The sequence below is a fragment of the Schistocerca americana genome, chromosome 9, assembly GCF_021461395.2.
Source record: "Schistocerca americana isolate TAMUIC-IGC-003095 chromosome 9, iqSchAmer2.1, whole genome shotgun sequence".
Classification (NCBI taxonomy): Eukaryota; Metazoa; Arthropoda; class Insecta; order Orthoptera; family Acrididae; genus Schistocerca; species Schistocerca americana.
The window spans coordinates 43,843,772-43,861,913 of record NC_060127.1 but is presented as its reverse complement, the minus strand read 5'-3'; the positions used below and the strand labels follow the sequence as shown (position 1 = coordinate 43,861,913).

General features: G+C 41.3%; 1 protein-coding gene across 8 annotated transcripts in view; it reads right to left on the bottom strand.

The window, feature by feature from the left end:
- The window catches only part of LOC124551113 (zinc finger protein 70-like), a 147,433-nt gene that overhangs the window by 18,863 nt on the left and 110,428 nt on the right, over positions 1-18,142 (bottom strand). The window contains exon 1 of one of the 8 annotated variants that reach the window (XM_047126058.1): positions 9,323-9,724. The exons of 6 other annotated variants lie outside the window; for them this stretch is intronic. Coding sequence is in view for 1 of the 2 variants with exons in the window: in XM_047126060.1 (XP_046982016.1) it covers positions 9,732-9,780 (49 nt within the window). In the remaining variant the exon portion in view is untranslated. Of the gene's footprint in view, positions 1-9,180; positions 9,781-18,142 lie in introns of those variants that run through there. One more of the 8 variants, XM_047126060.1, reaches the window with a different exon arrangement.

Below are 18,142 nucleotides of genomic sequence, written 5' to 3'. Positions count from 1 at the left end.
TATTGTAGCCAGAAGAGTGAGGAATAACATGGTGTATTGGAATTCTGAATAAAACTAACCTGCTTTCAGGAAAGAGTGTGTTGCACTACTTATTCAATGCCATTCGTTACCGGTACAGTTGGAAGTACCGTCTTCCATGCACTTTCAACTGTGGCAGGTACAGCCGCTGCAAAGCAGTACATGGGACAAATCGGGAAAAGCAACCTGTTCATGGGTAGTAAAAGAAGCGTGGTTTACACTGGAGTGGAGACAAGCAAACGAGAATCATCGAACGAGAATTATCTGTGGTGTAAACGGCAGGTGAGAGTGAGAGAACTGCACCGGCTGATTCACTGACCGAGGATATGTCGAGATTTGAAGGTTACACAACTGCAACTGATAACAGTCAGTTTATTGCACAATACGTTATGCATGACACATTCATAAGCTTCAGAGAATTCTCAATAATGTTCGTTGAATGATGTAGAAATAGACTGCAATTTGGGAGAACGATGGTCCAAATGAAGATACAGCTGCCAAAATTTGTAGAAAGCGAAAACCAACAACGGAAAAGAATTACTTTTGGAAACACCTAACAGGTTACAAAACTATCAGAATAAAACATCTCGAGACCAGTTTTTGTGAAATATGTCGGAGAAAATGACACGAAACACACATATAATGCTAGAATCTAGAACCTAAAATCAATTTTCTCTGATACGCTTGGTCCCACGTGTAGACAAACAAAAATATACGGAAGTCAGTTTACATGTATTATTTAAAGTGCGAAATGGACACATTTTGCATATAATTGATTTAGTGACGAGCTCGTAACAGTAGCAGGCCAAAAATGAACACCTCTGCGTCATATTGTCCCACTCAAAGTAGCAAAATTCATGGAACACTATCACATGAAGCATTCCAATTCAGGCACATAACAACGCTATTATTAATGCATGGTTTCGCGGGCGATATGAATTAATAAAATTTTCTCGGGCTTCCAGCCGCGTCAGGTGGTTAAAATCCCACGAGCTTTCGACCGAGCCGAGCTCTCCCTGGTCACTGTCAAGTGGTAAGACAGTCTTACCACTTGACAATAACCGGGGAGACCTCGGTCGAGAGCTCGTGGGATTTTAACCACCTGACGCGGCTGGAAACCCGAGAAAATTTTATTAGAGCAATTATTATTTTACAAGTGAAAGCAGGTTTTTTCAGTACTTGTAGGTATTATAAATTACAAATGTTAATGTATTTTCTTCACTCATTTGTTCATTATTTGATGCAGAACAACAGTTAGCAGCTATTTTCCGACAGTTAATTCTGTATACAGAAAGCAAACAATCTCATTTGTAACGATTTTAGGGCATACTTAAAGGTAAAACTCCACCTGCTAGCGCCTCACTGGAGGTGTGGCTGGTATGATGACTTTAAAAAGATTCCTTTCACTTCCAGAGATTTTCTGTATTTGCATTATGGATGTAAGACAGATGTTACAACTATTGCACAAGAAAAATAATCTCTTAGCCATTTGTACATGACAGCCTCTTTGAGTCTATAATTTTTTAAGCTGCGCTGGCAATTGGTCCAGTACCTTCGTGTTTTCTTTCAGCGATGTAAGTTCTTTTTTCTATTCCTTTCCGAGAACTTTTCAAACCTCCCTCGTATTGTTACCTAAAAGTAAATGTTTTTGGGTTCCTTCTCATCTAATTCACCAAAAATATTTATTTTTCTACTTGTTTCGGTTATTTTTGTACTTTGGTAATCACCGCTGTGACAACTGCCTCATGGACACCAGTTTCCATGTGGTCAGGTATTATTATTGGGACGTAGATGTAACATGTATCCATCAGAACTGAGCCTATGATCTGTCTGTTTTCAAAAATTCGCAGGATGTCTCGCCACGCCTGTCACATTCAAAGTGGTAACCACCCTGTGACTGTCGAAGATCAGCCTCCACCTATGACAATATGACTGTGAAACATATTTATTACTGAGCCGAAGCTTTCTCTTAATTTTCTAGTTTCATATGTGGATGAGTCAGTTGGTTGCTATTAAGTGTAGCAACCATGCATATTATTACAATTGTACAAATATTTTTCTACATCCACAACTTATTTAAAAAAATTTCATGTATTTATGGGCAGCGTTGAGGCCAAAAAAGTGATATATTTGAAGGGAATTATTGCTGCGATCGTGGTGGCTACGGCGGACACCATGGCGGCTGGAGCTGCTACCAGGCAGAACAAACAACAGGATGAGAAGAGAAGCCTGTTGTTGGGTGGCAAAGTACAGCCTGGTTTACACTGAAGCGAGCACAAGCACGTATGAAACTAAATGTATAATTCCAGAATGAGATTTTCACTCTGCAGCGGAGTGTGCGCTGATATGAAACTCCCTGGCAGATTAAAACTGTGTGCCCGACCGAGACTTGAACTCGGGATCTTTGCCTTTCGCGGGCAAGTGCTCTACCAACTGAGCTACCGAAGCAAGACTCACGCCCGGTACTCACAGCCTTACTTCTGCCAGTATCTCGTCTCCTACCTTCCAAACTTTACAGAAGCTCTCCTGCAAACCTTGCAGAACTAGCACTCCTGAAAGAAACTTTGGAAGGCAGGAGACGAGATACTGGCAGAAGTACAGCTGTAAGTACCGGGCGTGAGTTGTGCTTTGGTAGCTCAGTTGGTAGAGCACTTGCCCGCGAAAGGCAAAGGTCCCGAGTTCGAATCTCGGTCGGGCACACAGTTTTAATCTGCAAGGAAGTTTAAATGTATAATTGTTATACAGACGTGTTCAAATTATTAGACTAAACGATTATTTTTGAAATTCTTAAGTTTTCTGACGTAAAAATAGGAGAGAAAAGTGTAATAATTTTGTTTTAATGGTTTGATTGATACCACGAAATTTTCCTTCCAAGCAATTGACAGATCACTGAATTTTTCACAGTTGGTAACATTCGTCATTTTCCCTCCAAATCGTGTTGTTGTTACTTGTCTGTGTACATGCTATGAAACAGTGTTTACAGTAAATTTTTATGTTTCTGTGGTGTACTTCAGCTTTATATTTATTCTATTGACTTCTTGCTACATTAACAAGACATTATATAGCTTGTAAACTTGGATATTTTTAGTTTTCTAAAGAAGGTGAGGTTATGAGGAAGACAAAAGGTGTAACACCTCAGAAAGTTTCGGCTGTGGTAGCACTTCCTGCTGAAAATCGTCATACACAGCAAACAATTGCTGACAGAATGAGAATATCACAGAAAACTGTCAGTAGAATCAAACTTTCAGTGCAGAAAGGTGGTGAATACAAGCCAAACAGGAAAGAAAAATGTGGAAGAAAAATCAGTCCTAGAACAATGAGAAGACTTACAGACATTGCAACAATGAACCATAAACTTACTTCTACAGACATGAGCATCAGTGGAAAGGTTTACGTGCTGAAGTTTCGAAAAAATATTCAAATGTGTGTGAAATCTTATGGGACTTAACTGCTAAGGTCATCAGTCCCTAAGCTTACACACTACTTAACCTAAATTATCCTAAGGACAAACACACACACACACACACACACACACACACACACACACACACACACACACACACACGTGCCCGAGGGAGGACTCAAACCTGCGCCGGGACCAGCCACACAGTCCATGACTGCAGCGCCTTAGACCGCTCGGCTAATCCCGCGGGGCTGTTGAAGTTTCACCTGTGACAGTGAGGAGGAGGCTGTTTGGATGTAGTTTAAGGGCATGCCGACCAAGGATAAAACAGGAAATCACACCTGCCAAGAAAACCAAAAGATTGCAGTGGGCTAAACAACTTCAGGAGTGGGCAAGTGAGGAATGGCCTAAGGTATATGCAATGATATGGTAAATTAAGTGGGTGTGATCTCTAAAGTTATGAGTTTTGGCTTGAAATTCTGGAGTTTTCTTGACACTGAAGAAATGCACATTTGAATTTTGGAATTATTGAGGTCTCCTATGCTACTATTCCCAGGTTTTCTAACATGCAATTTTGTATACATGCTTCAGGTATGCTCCAGTGATGAATCTGTATTCACTGTGGGGGAAGAAAGTGGCCAGTATGTTCATTGCAGACCTGGAGAAAAGTTCAAAGCTGAGTGTGTGCAGAAATGTGTGAAGCAGCCAACTTCCATTATGGCCTGAAGTATGATGTCTGTGAAAGGTCCTGGCAGATTACACATTGTTGAAGGGACAATGAGGCATGAACAATATAAAGAAATCCTTGAAAAAGAACTTTTCCCCAAATAAATGAGTGGTTTCCTAATAAAGATGCCATTTTTATGCATGATGGGGCACCTTGCCACAAGGCCAAAAGCATTTCCAAGAACTTGGCAGAAAAGCAATTGAAAGTGTTGCCCTGGTCAGGGAATAGCCCTGATTTGAACCCAGTTGAAAATTTATGGGCTATTGTGAAACAGAGGATAAGGAAATTTACAATAACCACCAACCAAGATCTCATGGAGAAACTAGAGGAAATCTGGTACCATGACAATGATATTAAAATGCCTGTGAAAAGTTAATAAAACCTATGCCAAACAGGATAAAAATTTTGATTAAGAACAAAGGCATGCATACAAAGCATTGAATGCACAAATATAATCTGCATGTGGATGTAAATGTGTAATAAATGTAAAGGTTTGGAAAAATGTCTTTAGTCCAGTAATTTGAAAACGACTGTACATACTGTGATGTCAGAGCGATGTCGATAGTGGCAGTCGAACAGTGACAGACAGTTGTGTTTGCGTTTATGTTGTGAAATCGTGCTATACTGTGTTCACCATAAGAATTCACCATGTATTCATCCTCATTTGCTGGAATCTCATTTGATTTCATTTCACATGGAGTGGAAGCCAAGATGTCTCGAGTACAGTCAAATACGATAATAAGGATACATTTTATGCTGTGTCTTATGTGTACATTGACTGAGCGATGGTACAGGACATTTACCTCAGCCAGCACTGACCAGCTAGCTGCAGCGATGTGAGCAGTTGCAGTTAAGACGTAAAAACAGACAAGCAGAGAAACAATATAGCTTCGAATGCAATTTAATTTTTAAACAGAATGGAATAATATTCGCAAAAATTCCAGCAATACCGCAAGCTTCTTAGGGAACCAGACGGAAACCACAGCATGCTTTCGTTCTTAGTTAACATAATATTGTAATTAAAAACAAAACAACTGAAAGTTCCTAACTTAAACATGGAGCAACTTTTCTGTGCAAGCTATATATGACTCAAAACTGTACTGCAGGGATTTCATTGTACAGTTAAATATTGAAGCCGCTGAAGGTATTACAGTCAGTCGTCCGGTAATTCTGAACACCTTCAATATTTGCATCCGATAAATATACTTCAGTACCGGAACTGTCATCTGCCACATTGATAACGAGTCTATCAACAATGAAAGTCATGAAGCTATCCAAGTGCCGCACTTTCACTGCTTTCTGTATGACGCGCCGGCCTGTATACCGCCAGCATTCGGCAGTGACATGCGACAAAGCTTCGTGCATTAGTTCCAGTTCATCTAGCGGTTTAAATGTCTTGTTAGGCCATACTTCTCAAAACAAATACCTTAACTTGGCTCCGGGATTGGCTTCATATAGCAATGGTGCAGTGGCAACCATAAAAATGAAGCATTTATATGTAGTGATCGATGGCGTGAAACTTGTTTTCCATGTTTCTAAGATGCTTATCACTTTGGCTCGTAGGAGATCACATCGGCGCTATAAAACAATGGGCAAAGTGTAAACAACAGCGCCCCCCATCCCCCCCCTCCCATGGACCATGCACCATCCCATTGGTGGGGAGGCTTGCATGCCTCAGCGATAGATAGCCGTACAGTAGGTGCAACCACAATGGAGCGGTATCTGTTGAGAGGCCAGACAAACGCGTGGTTCCTGAAGAGAGGCAGTAGCCATTTCAGAAGTTACAAGGGCGTCTGGATGATTGACTGATGTGGCCTCGTAACATCAACCAAAACAGCCTTGCTGTGCTGGTACTGCAAACAGCTGAAAGCAAGGGGAAACAACAGCCATAATTTTTCCCGAGGAAATGCAGCTTTACTGTATGGTTAAATGATGACGGCGTCCTCTTGGGTAAAATATTCCGGAAGCAAAATAGTGCTCCATTCAGATCTCTGGAAGGGGACTACTCAGGACGACATCATTTTCAAGAGAAACAAAACTGGCATTCTACGGATCGGAGCGTGGAATGTCAGATCACTTTATCAGGTGGGTTAGAAAATTTAAAAAGGGAAATGGATAGATTAAAGATAGATATAGAGGGAATTAGTGAAGTATGGTGGGAGGAGGAACAGGACTTCTGGTCGGGTGAATACAGGGTTATAAATACAAAGTCGAATATGGCTAATACAGGACTAGGGTCAATATTGAATAAGCTACTAAGAGCAGCATAGTCAACGCATTATTGTAGCCAAGATAGACATGAAGCCCACATCTACCACAGTAGTACAAGTTTATATGCCAACTAGCTCTGCAGATGATAGAGAGATGGAAGAAATGTAAGATGAGATAAAAGAAATTACTCAAATAGTTAAGGGGGACGAAAATTTCATAGGAATGGAGGACTGGAATTCGATAGTAGGAAAAGAAGGAGAAGGAAAAGAAGTAGATGAATATGGAATGTGGGTAAGGTATGAAAGAGGAAGACGCCTGGTAGAATTTTGCACAGGGCAAAACTTAATCACTGCTAATGCTTGGTTTAAGAATCATGAAAGAATGTTGTATACATGGAAGAAGACTGGAGATACTGAAAGGTTTCAGATAGATTGTATAATGGTAAGACAGAGATTTCAGAACCAGGTTTTAAATTGTAAGACATTTCCATGGACAGATGTGGACTCTGAGCACAATCTATTGGTTATGAACTGTAGATTAAAACTGAAGAAAGTGCAAAAAGGTAGGAATTTAAGGAGATGGGATCTGGATAAACTGACAGATCCAGAGGTTGTAGAGAGTACCAGGGAGAGCAATGGGGAACGATTGACAAGAATAGGGGAAAGGAATACAGTAGAAGAAGAATGGCTAGCTTCGAAAGATGAAGTAGTGAAGGCAGCAGAGGATCAAGTAGGTAAAAAGACGTGGACTAGTAAAAACCCTTGAGTAACCCAAGAAGTATTGAATTTAAAATTCAGTAAATGAAGCAGGCGGAAAGGAATACAAAAGTCTCAAAAATCAGATCAACAGGAAGCGCAAAACGGCTAAGTGAGAATGGCTTACAAATGTAAGGATGTAGAAGCATATATCACTAAGGGTAAGACAGATGCTGCCTACAAAAAAATTAAAGAGACCTTTGGAGAAAACACAACAACCTGTATGAATATCAAGGGCTCAGATGGTAAACCAGTCCTAACTAAAGAAGGGAAAGCCCAAAGGTGGAAGGAGTACATAGAGGGTCTATACAAGGGCAATGTAATTGAGGGCAATATTATAGAAATGGAAGAGGATGTAGAGGAAGATGAAATGGGAGATATGATACTGCGTGAAAAATCTGACAGAGCACTGAAAGACTTAAGTAGAAACAAGGCCCCAGGAGGAGAATTATGGATAGCCTTGGGAGAGCCAGCCATGACCAAATTCTTCCAGCTGGTGGGCATGGTGTATGAGACAGGCGAAATACCCTCAGACTTCAAGAGGAACATAATAATTCCAATCCCAAAGAAAGCAGGTGTTGACAGATGTGAAAATTACCGAACTATCAGTTTAATAAGTCACAGTTGCAAAATACTAACACGAATTCTTTACAGACGAATGGAAAAACTGGTAGAAGCCTACCCTGGGGAAGATCTGTGTGGATTCTGTAGAAATGTAGAAACCCGTGAGGCAATACTGACCTTACGACTTATCTTAGTAGATAGATTAAGAGAAGGCAAACGTATTTTTCTAGCATTTGTAGACTCAGAGAAATCTTTTGGCATTGTTGACTGGAATACTCTCTTTCAAATCTTGAAGGTGGCAGGGGTAAAATACAGGCAGCGAAAGGCTATTTACAATTTGTACAGAAACCAGTGCAGAGTCAAGGGGCATGAAAGGGAAGCAGGGGTTGGGAAGGGAGTGAGACAGGATTGTAGCCTATCTCCGATGTTATTCAAATGGCTCTGAGCACTATGGGACTTAACTTCTGAGGTCATCAGTCGCCTAGAACTTAGAACTACTTAAACCTACCTAACCTATGGACATCACACACATCCATGCCCGAGGCAGGATTCGAACCTGTGACCGTAGTGGTTGCGCGGTTCCAGACTGAAGTGCCTAGTATCGCTCGGCCACTCAGGCCAGCCGATGTTATTCAATCTGTATACTGAGCAAGCAGTAAAGAAAACAAAACAAAAATTTGGAGTAGGAATTAAAATCCATGGAGACGAAATAAAAGCTTTGAGGTTTGCTGATGACACTGTTATTCTGTCAGAGTCAGTGAAGGACCTGGAAGAGCAGCTGAACGGAATGGACAGTGTCTTGAAAGGAGGATATAAGATGAACATCAACAAAAGCAAAATGAGGATAATGGAATGTAGTCGAATTAAGTCGTGTGATGCTGAGGAAATTAGATTAGAAAATGAGACGCTTAAAGTAGTAAATGAGTTTTGGTATTTGGGGAGCAAAATAACTGATGATGGTAAAAGTAGAGAGGTTATAAAATATAGACTAGCAATGGCAAGAAAAGTGCTCCTGAAGAAGAGAAATCTGTTAACATTGAGTATAGATTTAAGTGCTAGGAAGTCTTTTCTGAAAGTATTTGTGTGGAGTGTAGCCACGTATGGAAGTGAAACATACACGATACATAGTTAAGGCAAGAAAAGATTAGAAGCTTTCGAAATGTGCTACAGGAGAATGCTGAAGATTAGATGGGTAGATCATGTAACTAATGAGATGGTACTGAATAGAACTGGGGAGAAGCGGAATTTGTGGCACAACTTGAGTAGAAGAAGGGATCGGTTGGTAGGACATGTCCTGAGGCATCAAGGATTCACCAATTTAGTACTGGTGCGGAGTGCGAAGGAAAAAAATCATAGAGGAAAACCATGACTTGAATACACTAAGCAGATCTGGAAGGATGTAGGTCGCAGTAGTTACTTGGAGATGAAGAAGCTTGCACAGGGCAGAGTAGCATGGAGAGCTGCATCAATCCAGTCTTTGGACTGAAGACCACAACAACAAGTGCACAACATTCAATACTCACTTTATTCAAATAATTTGTTATTTTCATTTTTGAGTATGTTATAATGGAAATTAATTAATTGGTACAAAGTATTACACTTATTTTTTAAATCGCAAAAATTGATGGAGATCTTCTGATGTACCTGGTACTTCAACGAATTCTTGACTATCACCAGTATCATCGCCAACTTATATAATTTCTCAGTTAGCTTCTGGACAGCTTATTTCTGCACTTCTTCCGATACGACAATGGGAAATGACGCGATGCTAGGAGTTTGCTTCTCATACTTCCCGAATGCTGCTTTGAATAGCACATTTCCATACACTTCGCATACTTTTGTGTTGTCCGGGGAAGAATTTTCATTTCATTGGCGATGAACTCTCCATACACATTCCACCCATCTCTGTTGGTAACAGTTTTCAAAATCTGGTAAGCTTCCTCAACTCGAATATCTCTCTCCATTTCCTGAGCTGTTCTTTTCTTTTTGGGTTTAGTAATTCTCTTTCGCTGTGTTTCCTCATGAGATGTAGTTGGTATTTGAGGTACATTTTCTACAGAAGGCTGATTTGCATCTTCATCTCTTGTTTCTGTGTCCTCATTCTGCAAAAATAGGGAAAGTAATGTTAACGTTTTACTTTTCAGATTCCAAATGGTACACAGGAATGGAATAATGCTGCCAGAAATTTCAAAGTGAAGTGGAACTTCCCTCACTGTGTAGGAACCATAGGTGGCAAACATGGGCAAATTATATGTCCTGCCAATACTGGAAGTGATTATAGTAATTACAAAAAAAACATTTAGCTCCGTCTGTATGGCTATTGTAGACACAAACTACTGCTTTCAATATGTACATGTCGGTTGTCAGGGCCACATACCAGATGGAGGAGTTTTTAAGAACACTTCGTCTCATAAAGTGTTAACGGAAAATAAACATTCCTCCCCCAGAATCTCTTCCAGAAAGAGAAAATTTGACACCATATGTTTTAGTTGCGGACGAGGCATTTCCATTGACCACAAATATAAGGAAACCATATGCTGGACAGTTACCAAGGTCGGAGGAAAGAATATTTAATTACCGACTTTCTCGCGCACGATGTATTGTCGAAAATGCTTTCAGAATAATGTCTTCTGTTTTTAGAGTGTTTAGGAATCTATTGTTACTTAAAGTTAGAACGCTGAGATAGTTACAAAAGCTTGTATGTACCTCCATAATTTTTTAAGGCAAATTGCGACATTGGCATAGAAATACAACAATTCCAAATCAGAACCCACTCAAGATTGGGAAACAAACTGTGTCAGGATAGCTGTACAATGGCGAGATACAAATAGCTACAAAGTACAGTGAGCAATGACTCACGCCATGAGACATGAGACCGCACTACTGGCTCAGCGATAAACAGCCGCCACTGGGTTGCACCATGTGATGTGCATATCTTGGTGGTGGCTCCCCTTATGATGGCAGCCCACAGCTGCCACTCACAGCCCCAGCACCTTTGACATATCCATGTCCACGCCAGGCAGGAATCCGAATCACTGTCAGACACAAAAAGTATGCCCATACAACACTATGCCTCCCCACACCATAACTCCTGGACTTGGACTGGACTATCAAAACAATAATGGTCAACGACGTTCATGGGTGCATTATACACTGCAGTGCAAAAGAAACTGTTACAAGCATGCATATTCAAATACAGAGATATGTAAACAGGCAGAATATGCAGCTGTGGTTGGCAATGCCTATATAAGATGACAAGTATCTGGCACAGTTGTTAGATCAGTTACTGCTGCTACAATGGCAGGTTATCATGATTTAAGTCAGTCTGAACATGGTGTTATACTCGGCGCACAAGCGATGGGATACAACATCTCCAAGGTAGTGATTAAGTGAGTATTTTCCCCTACAACCATTTCATGAGTATATCATCAGGAATGTGGTAAAACACCAAGTTTCCCACATTCCTGCGGCCGGAAAAAGATCCTGCAAGAACAGGATCAATGACGACTGAAGAGAATTGCTCAACATGACAGAAGCGCAACCCTTCTGCCAGCTGCTGCAGATTACAATGCTTGGGCATCAACAAGTGTCAGCGTGCTAACCATTCAATGAAACATCGTTGATATGAGCTTTCAGAGGCGACAGCCCCCTCGTGTACCCTTAACGACCGCACAACACAAAGCTTTACGCCTCACTTGGGCCAGTCAACACTGACACTGGAACTGTTGATGACTGGAAACATTTTGCCTGGGTGGTCGAGCCTCAGTTCAAATTGTATTGAGTGGATGGATGTGTACAAGTATGGAGACAACCTCATGAATCCATGAACCCTGCATGTCAGCATGAGACTGTTCAAGCTGGCGGAGACTTTGTAATGATGTGGGGTGTGTGCAGTTGGAGTGATATAGGACCCCTGATACACCTAAATATGGCTCTGACACGTGACATATACGTAAGGATCTTGCCTGATTACCAGCATCCATTAATGTCTGTTGTGCATTTCGATGGACTTGGGCAATTCCAGCAAGACAATGCAACACCCCACACGTCCAGAATTGCTACAGAGGGGATCCAGGAAAACTCTTCTGAGTTTAAACACTTCTGCTGGCCACCAAACTCCCCACACATAAACATTATTGAGCATGTCCGGGATGCCTTGCAACGTGGTGTTCAGAAGACATGTCCACCCCATTGTACTCTTATGGCTTTATGGACAGCCCTGCAGGATTCATGGTGTCAATTCCCTCCAGCACTACCTCAGACATTAGTCGAGTCAATGTCACAAAGTGTTGCAGCATTTCTGCATGCTCGCTGGGGTTCTACACAATATTAGGCAGGTGTACCAGTATCTTTGGCTCTTCAGCGTATGTTCCCGTTCCTCCCCGTACAAGTGTATGTCCAGAATCACTACTCAGACTGTATCTACTCTGATCCAAGAAGAGCATATGATCCCACTCCTCACTGCTCCAGTCACTAAGCCTTTGGCACTATCACAAATGGTGCTGTTGATGCACACGTGTCAACGGAACACAATATACTGATCATCGAGAAAAGAGGCCATCTCCATGCGGACACTGAGCCACTGTGAAGCATGAGATTGGAAGCCTTGCAGTCCTACTTACAATGGTTGGAACTGCATGCCTTATTTGATATGGGGTCCATTCCTGCCTGTTGCACAACCTAGTTGCCATCTGTTGTTGAAGTTGACAATGGTCAACCTCTTCCTCTCCTGTCAGCAGTGTCTGCGATTCGGAATGCTCGCCATGCAAGTGAAACATTGATGTGCACAATACCAAACTCCTGGGTTACATGTTTCACACTTTCTTGTTCTCCCAGTTTCCCAACAATTCTTCCATGTTTGATGTCACCTAAATGTTGTATCTGGGCCATGTTGTAATGAAGAACACCACCACAGTGCACTGTAACTGCTTGTCAACTGACACACACTGTCTTTTCCTCATTCCTTTAACTGTCTCGTGTTTTGTGCTGGCCCCATTTTGCATTATAGTCACGTCATGTGATGTCCAGCTTTCTGGGAAGAACTGGGAGATCACTGGCAACATGCTCCCACCCTTTCATTCATTTCCACTGAGTAGTTAATATGATATGGTACTAAATCTTCCTTCAGTTTTGCAGGGCAGCGTATTGTGTATTGCAGAAATTTTCAACACTTTTAAAAGGAAGGGCAATGGAAATTTGGCAATATCAAATGAGACTGATATCGTGGAAAGCCTATTTCTTGCAACCAAGACTAATAAAAATTTGTACTTGCATTCACCAGATGCGGGTTTTGGAGCTCTCAGATCTGGGGAAAACAATTTTCACTTAACATTATTTGTTAATGAGGCATTTCGGAAAATGTACGTCTTAAGGTCCAAAGCATATGACAGATAGTTTAGGGCTCTGTGACATCAGAGCAAGGTCATACAACTGCTGTATTTTAGCAGGAAATTAGTCAGTCCAAGAAATTTAATTTTCTTTTAATGTAGATGCATACTTACAAAATATGTTTTTGTAGTAATAATTGTACTACTAGCAATTGAAACCAACATAAAAAAAAGTTGTCAACATCTTCTATTACAGCATTACAACTACCCAATACTATTGCAATACACACATTTGCATGGCAGCTGCACTCATCATTGCAGATGGATAAACAAACTACTGCCACGAGTGCAAAGAAGAATTCCAAAGTAAATATGCCAAATAAAAGACAGCAAAAGAAAACAATAACAGGAATGAAGGAGATGAAGCTACTCAGAGTCACCTTCAAAGCTTTGCAGATGTCAAAGCGTAATTTCAGTATCTACATACACACTGATGATGTCCACTGTGTGTGTCAACTGGTCAGGTGAATCATGTTTCCTGTTACATCACATCAATGGTCACACCTGGATACGCCGAAGTCCAGCCAAACAGCCCGAAGCATGCACTGCATCACTGATACGGGGAGGGAATTATTAACACGTTGGAGTCTATTGGGTCGGCAATCCAGTTAATAACCAGATCCTGAGGAAATTTGCTACAATTGACATTTTTTAATAAATTTACTAATCCACTTCCATCCTTCCTCTTTATGAATATGTATACGTTTAGCACAAATAAATTATACAGGGATTTGTAGATATTACTCTAAAGATACAGTTTTTCAGCATTTTTACTTTTCCCCGAAGTAGACAGAATTTTCATAAGTCATAGGGAATGGTATAGGCTATTGATTGAAAATCACTTGTCAGCAGGAAATACTAAAGGTTTCATTTATAAGTAAACTGTTTTTTTCTCAGTTTAAAAAAATTAGAGAACTCCACTTGGGTATGAAATCTTTAAAAACACTTGGGAACACAAAGGCCTGTGTTACATGGCTTACAGTAGTATCTGCCTTCTTTCCTCACTACCTTTCCTGCAGCTTTCCCTTGTTCCCAACACACCTCGCATCTTCTAGCTGGGTTTGTTTTCTTTTCTGTTGGTCACAGTTTCTCAGGAAAATGATGTGTTGTGAGTCTGTCTGCAGTTGAAACTCCAGATGCAGAAAGTGTGTCTTCATTTGGTTCCACTCCTCCTTTTTGAACCAACTGCTTTGCTAATTTACAGATAAAATTTGCTAATGCACACTTTTTTGGTGTTTTGATATTGTGAATAATGTTGGCATTCACAACTGCCCTCATAAACATATCGAGGAAAATCTTTTTACACCATTTTACAGTCTTTCACTGGAAGTGATAGTAACTCATCAGCTGGTCTCCTCTGCCAACACCTGTTTTAGACAAGTTGTAATCCAATACAACGTCTGGCTTTACTATCTCAGCATATCCACTCCTGGATTTTACACTGACATGCAAACCAGTCATCTTATGCTGGGTTGATAACATGTGTACATCACGTTTGTCTTTGCATTTCAAGCAGATAATGTGTCCTTGGCGACAAAATGTCATTTCTGTTGTGTCTAGACAAGAAAGTCTAGACACAATGAGAGGAAGCCGAAAGGCACGCGCTAAGCTAAAGCAGGATGGCGTGAGGTCTGAAACAGGATACGTAATGAATGCTATAAAGAAAAGTACGTAGTTGCTGGAATACTTAACTTTAATCCATCCTTGTGGTACATCTGGAGATTGTGGCGATACAAGTGAGACTCTTTAGATACATGCAATGTTACTAATGGCGCCTTGCTAGGTCGTAGCCATTGACTTAGCTGAAGGCTATTCTAACTATCTGCTCTGCAAATGAGCGAGGCTTCGTCAGTATAGTCGCTAGCTACGTCGTCCATACAACTGGGGCGAGTGCTAGTCCGTATCTCGAGACCTGCCATGTGGTGGCGCTCGGTCTGCGATCACTGACAGTGGCGACACGCGGGTCCGACATGTACTAATGGACCGCGGCCGATTTAAAGCTACCACCTATCAAGTGTGGTGTCTGGCGGTGACACCACAATTTCTCCTTTCTTTAGTTTATGATTTATTATGTGTCTAGGCAAGCCTATCCTGTTCTTCATCGCAGTTCCAACTCTCATTGTATTTCTTTCCCATAGTTCTTCTGTCCATGTGTACCACATGTCCTTTTCCCAAGTAAGAGGAACATAGCCTCAGCAGCAGGGATTTGACAGAATTTTCAAAATTTGTTTAATGTTTCTCACATCAGTGAACATATAAATAGTAACTTTTGTATTTACAATAAAGTGCTTGTCACCATTAAGGTAGGTTAATCAAGTGTTTTTCTATCACAGTTAATCAGATTCTCTGTCATCCATATTTTATTCTTTAATAGCTGAGTCCCAAAATGACATTGTTGTGGCCAAAATTATTGTTTTATCATATTCCACTGAACCATACAACACTCAGCAATAGTAGACTTGAATAGCTGTAAAAGCTGAGTGCAGTGCTGGTCTTCAGTGCAACATTCTTAAATGGCATCTGTGGTCTGGCCTACGTAAGCTATACCACACTGCTAAGGTATTTTTTAAGTTCCAGTCTCCTGCAAATGCAAGTCATCCTTAAATGATCCAACGAGTTCAGAATCTTAGACAATGGGCAGTAAACCACTTTAATCTGAAATTTCTGGAGGATTCTGGCTAACTTGAAAGAAATATCACCAATAAATGGAAGAAAAGCTACAGACTTTCCAAAGCAATCTCCATTTACCAACCTTCTCATTTCTTTGCCTTAACTGACAATGCTTGTGCTTCATAAATGATAAAGTTGCTTTCATGTGGTTGGGTTGGGTTGAGTTGAGTTGATTTAGGGGAAGAGACCAAACAGCGAGGTCATCGGTCTCATCGAATTAGAGAAGGATGGGAAAGAAAGTCGGCCGTGCCCTGTCAAAAGAACCATCCCAGCATTTGCCTGAAGCGATTTAGGGAAATCATGGAAAACCCAGATCAGGATGGCCGGACGCAGGATTGAACCGTCGTCCTCCTGAATGCGAGTCCAGTGTGCTGACCACTGCGCCACCTTGCTCAGTCTTCCAAATGGTCACAATCATTCTAAAGGGTATTATATCAAGCTGTCAAATATATATGCTCAGTCTATAATATGTGGGGGCATAATAATATAAATACTATAGACTTTTGAGCATGTGTACTATGTTTTAGAGGTTAACAATCATGTGTGCCCGGGTGGTTGAAGGGAGATGTGGGCACGTATGGATTCGATGATTTTGTGTGAATATCAAGGCAAAAAAAAAAACTACACTCCAAATGATTATTTTTCAAGACTGAAGGTCTGTCTCTTATCATGTTGTGCTCACCCTTCTGAACAGGGACTGAGTGCCACGTATCTTCAACTGCGCATAGCAGGTCAGAATATACTTACATTGGCTGTCTCTCCTAAGAGTCATTTGGTGCATTTTCTCTGGTGTTTTGCCACATATCTGCAGTTTTGTTTTTGCAATGTGTAGCTGGAGTGATCCAAAACAAATACTGTTCGTCATGTATTTCAGACAATGCTCATTGCTGGAAAGCATTCGCTTGTTCCCATTACAAACAGAATGATATTTAAAGCGGTATTTTGTGTGTCCAGTCAATAGAGCAGTCCCAGATTAGTCTAGTGTGATATTTATTTTGTCAATATGTGTTAATGGCAACACTAAATCATGATATATAACCACTACACCAGCAACGACAGCACCGTTCTGGCCTGTACTGACTGCTACCACCGTGCTGCAGCACTACCAAGCCACTGCTGAAGAACATATTATGGTTCATCTTTTAACATCCCTTTTAATATACAACAATTAGGGGATAAGGTGAGATATCAAACACAATAGACATATGATAACACATTTTATTCACGGTTACAATTGTAACTGGTGTGTGAAACAGTGCAATATTTTGCTGTCTCAACTCTTTACTCAAGGTTTACATGGCATTTATGTAGAGCGAGGCACTGTGGGGCTACCGTAATAATGAAACAGCCATTCTCATTGCCCTCTAATATAGCGTGTGATCACCTCAGACGGCCAGTACAGTTGCACAGCTGCGTGTCACGGACAGTATGAGGTTATCAATCAGCTGTTGAGGGATATTTGACCATTCTTCCATGAGTACAATATCCAGCTCTGCAACCATTGTAGGAGGTGCTGGTCTGGCTCCAATGCATCTGCCAAGTGCGTCCCAGATATGCTCAACCAGGTTTAAGTCCGCTGAACAAGCTGGCCACTCCATTTATTCAATTCCCTCAGCTTCAAGCATGTTGTCCACCAGTGTAGTTCTGTGGAGACGAGCATTATCGTCTGCCAGAAGGAAGGCATCTACTATGGCACCAGTGTAGGACACAACAAAAGGTCGAAGGATCTCGTCTCTATACCTCTGAGGAGTCAAAGCGCCATTTTGAACAGGTATAGAGGTCTGTACATAGGCCAGAATTGACTCCTGCCCACACTGTTCATCCACCACTATGATATGGTATTGTTTCCTGCACATAAGCAGGATTGTTCCAAGTTCCACGTTCTCTCCAGAGGAGGGAACTACGATGTCCAGCTGAACACAAAATCTTGACTCATCTGTGAACAGCACCTGGCGCGATGCATTACAACTCCAATCCTGATGTTCCTCCATCCAGTTTCAGTGGGATAAACGGTGTTGTGGTTTTAATGGGACACATACTGTAGGCCTCCATGCATAGAGGCCACATTCCCACAGGCAATTTTGGACTGTATGTGTTGATATTGCGCATCCTGTTGATGCCTGGAGAGTGTGTGGAAGCTGAGTTGCATTCAGCTGTTAACTGGAGATAATGCTCACTTCTTGCTGATAGTACCCATGGATAATACTCACTTCTTGCTGATGGTACCCATGGATAACATTGGCCTTGCCTCCTTCTAATGGTTCCTGTTGTCTGAAATCGCATCCAGGTCCTGGAAATTACACTCCGGGACACTCCAGTACCTACAGCCACCTCCCTCTGTGTCTGTCCCACTTCCATCCGTCCTATGGCTCTCCATGCCATAGCTTCGGGTAAGTCATGTTGTTGT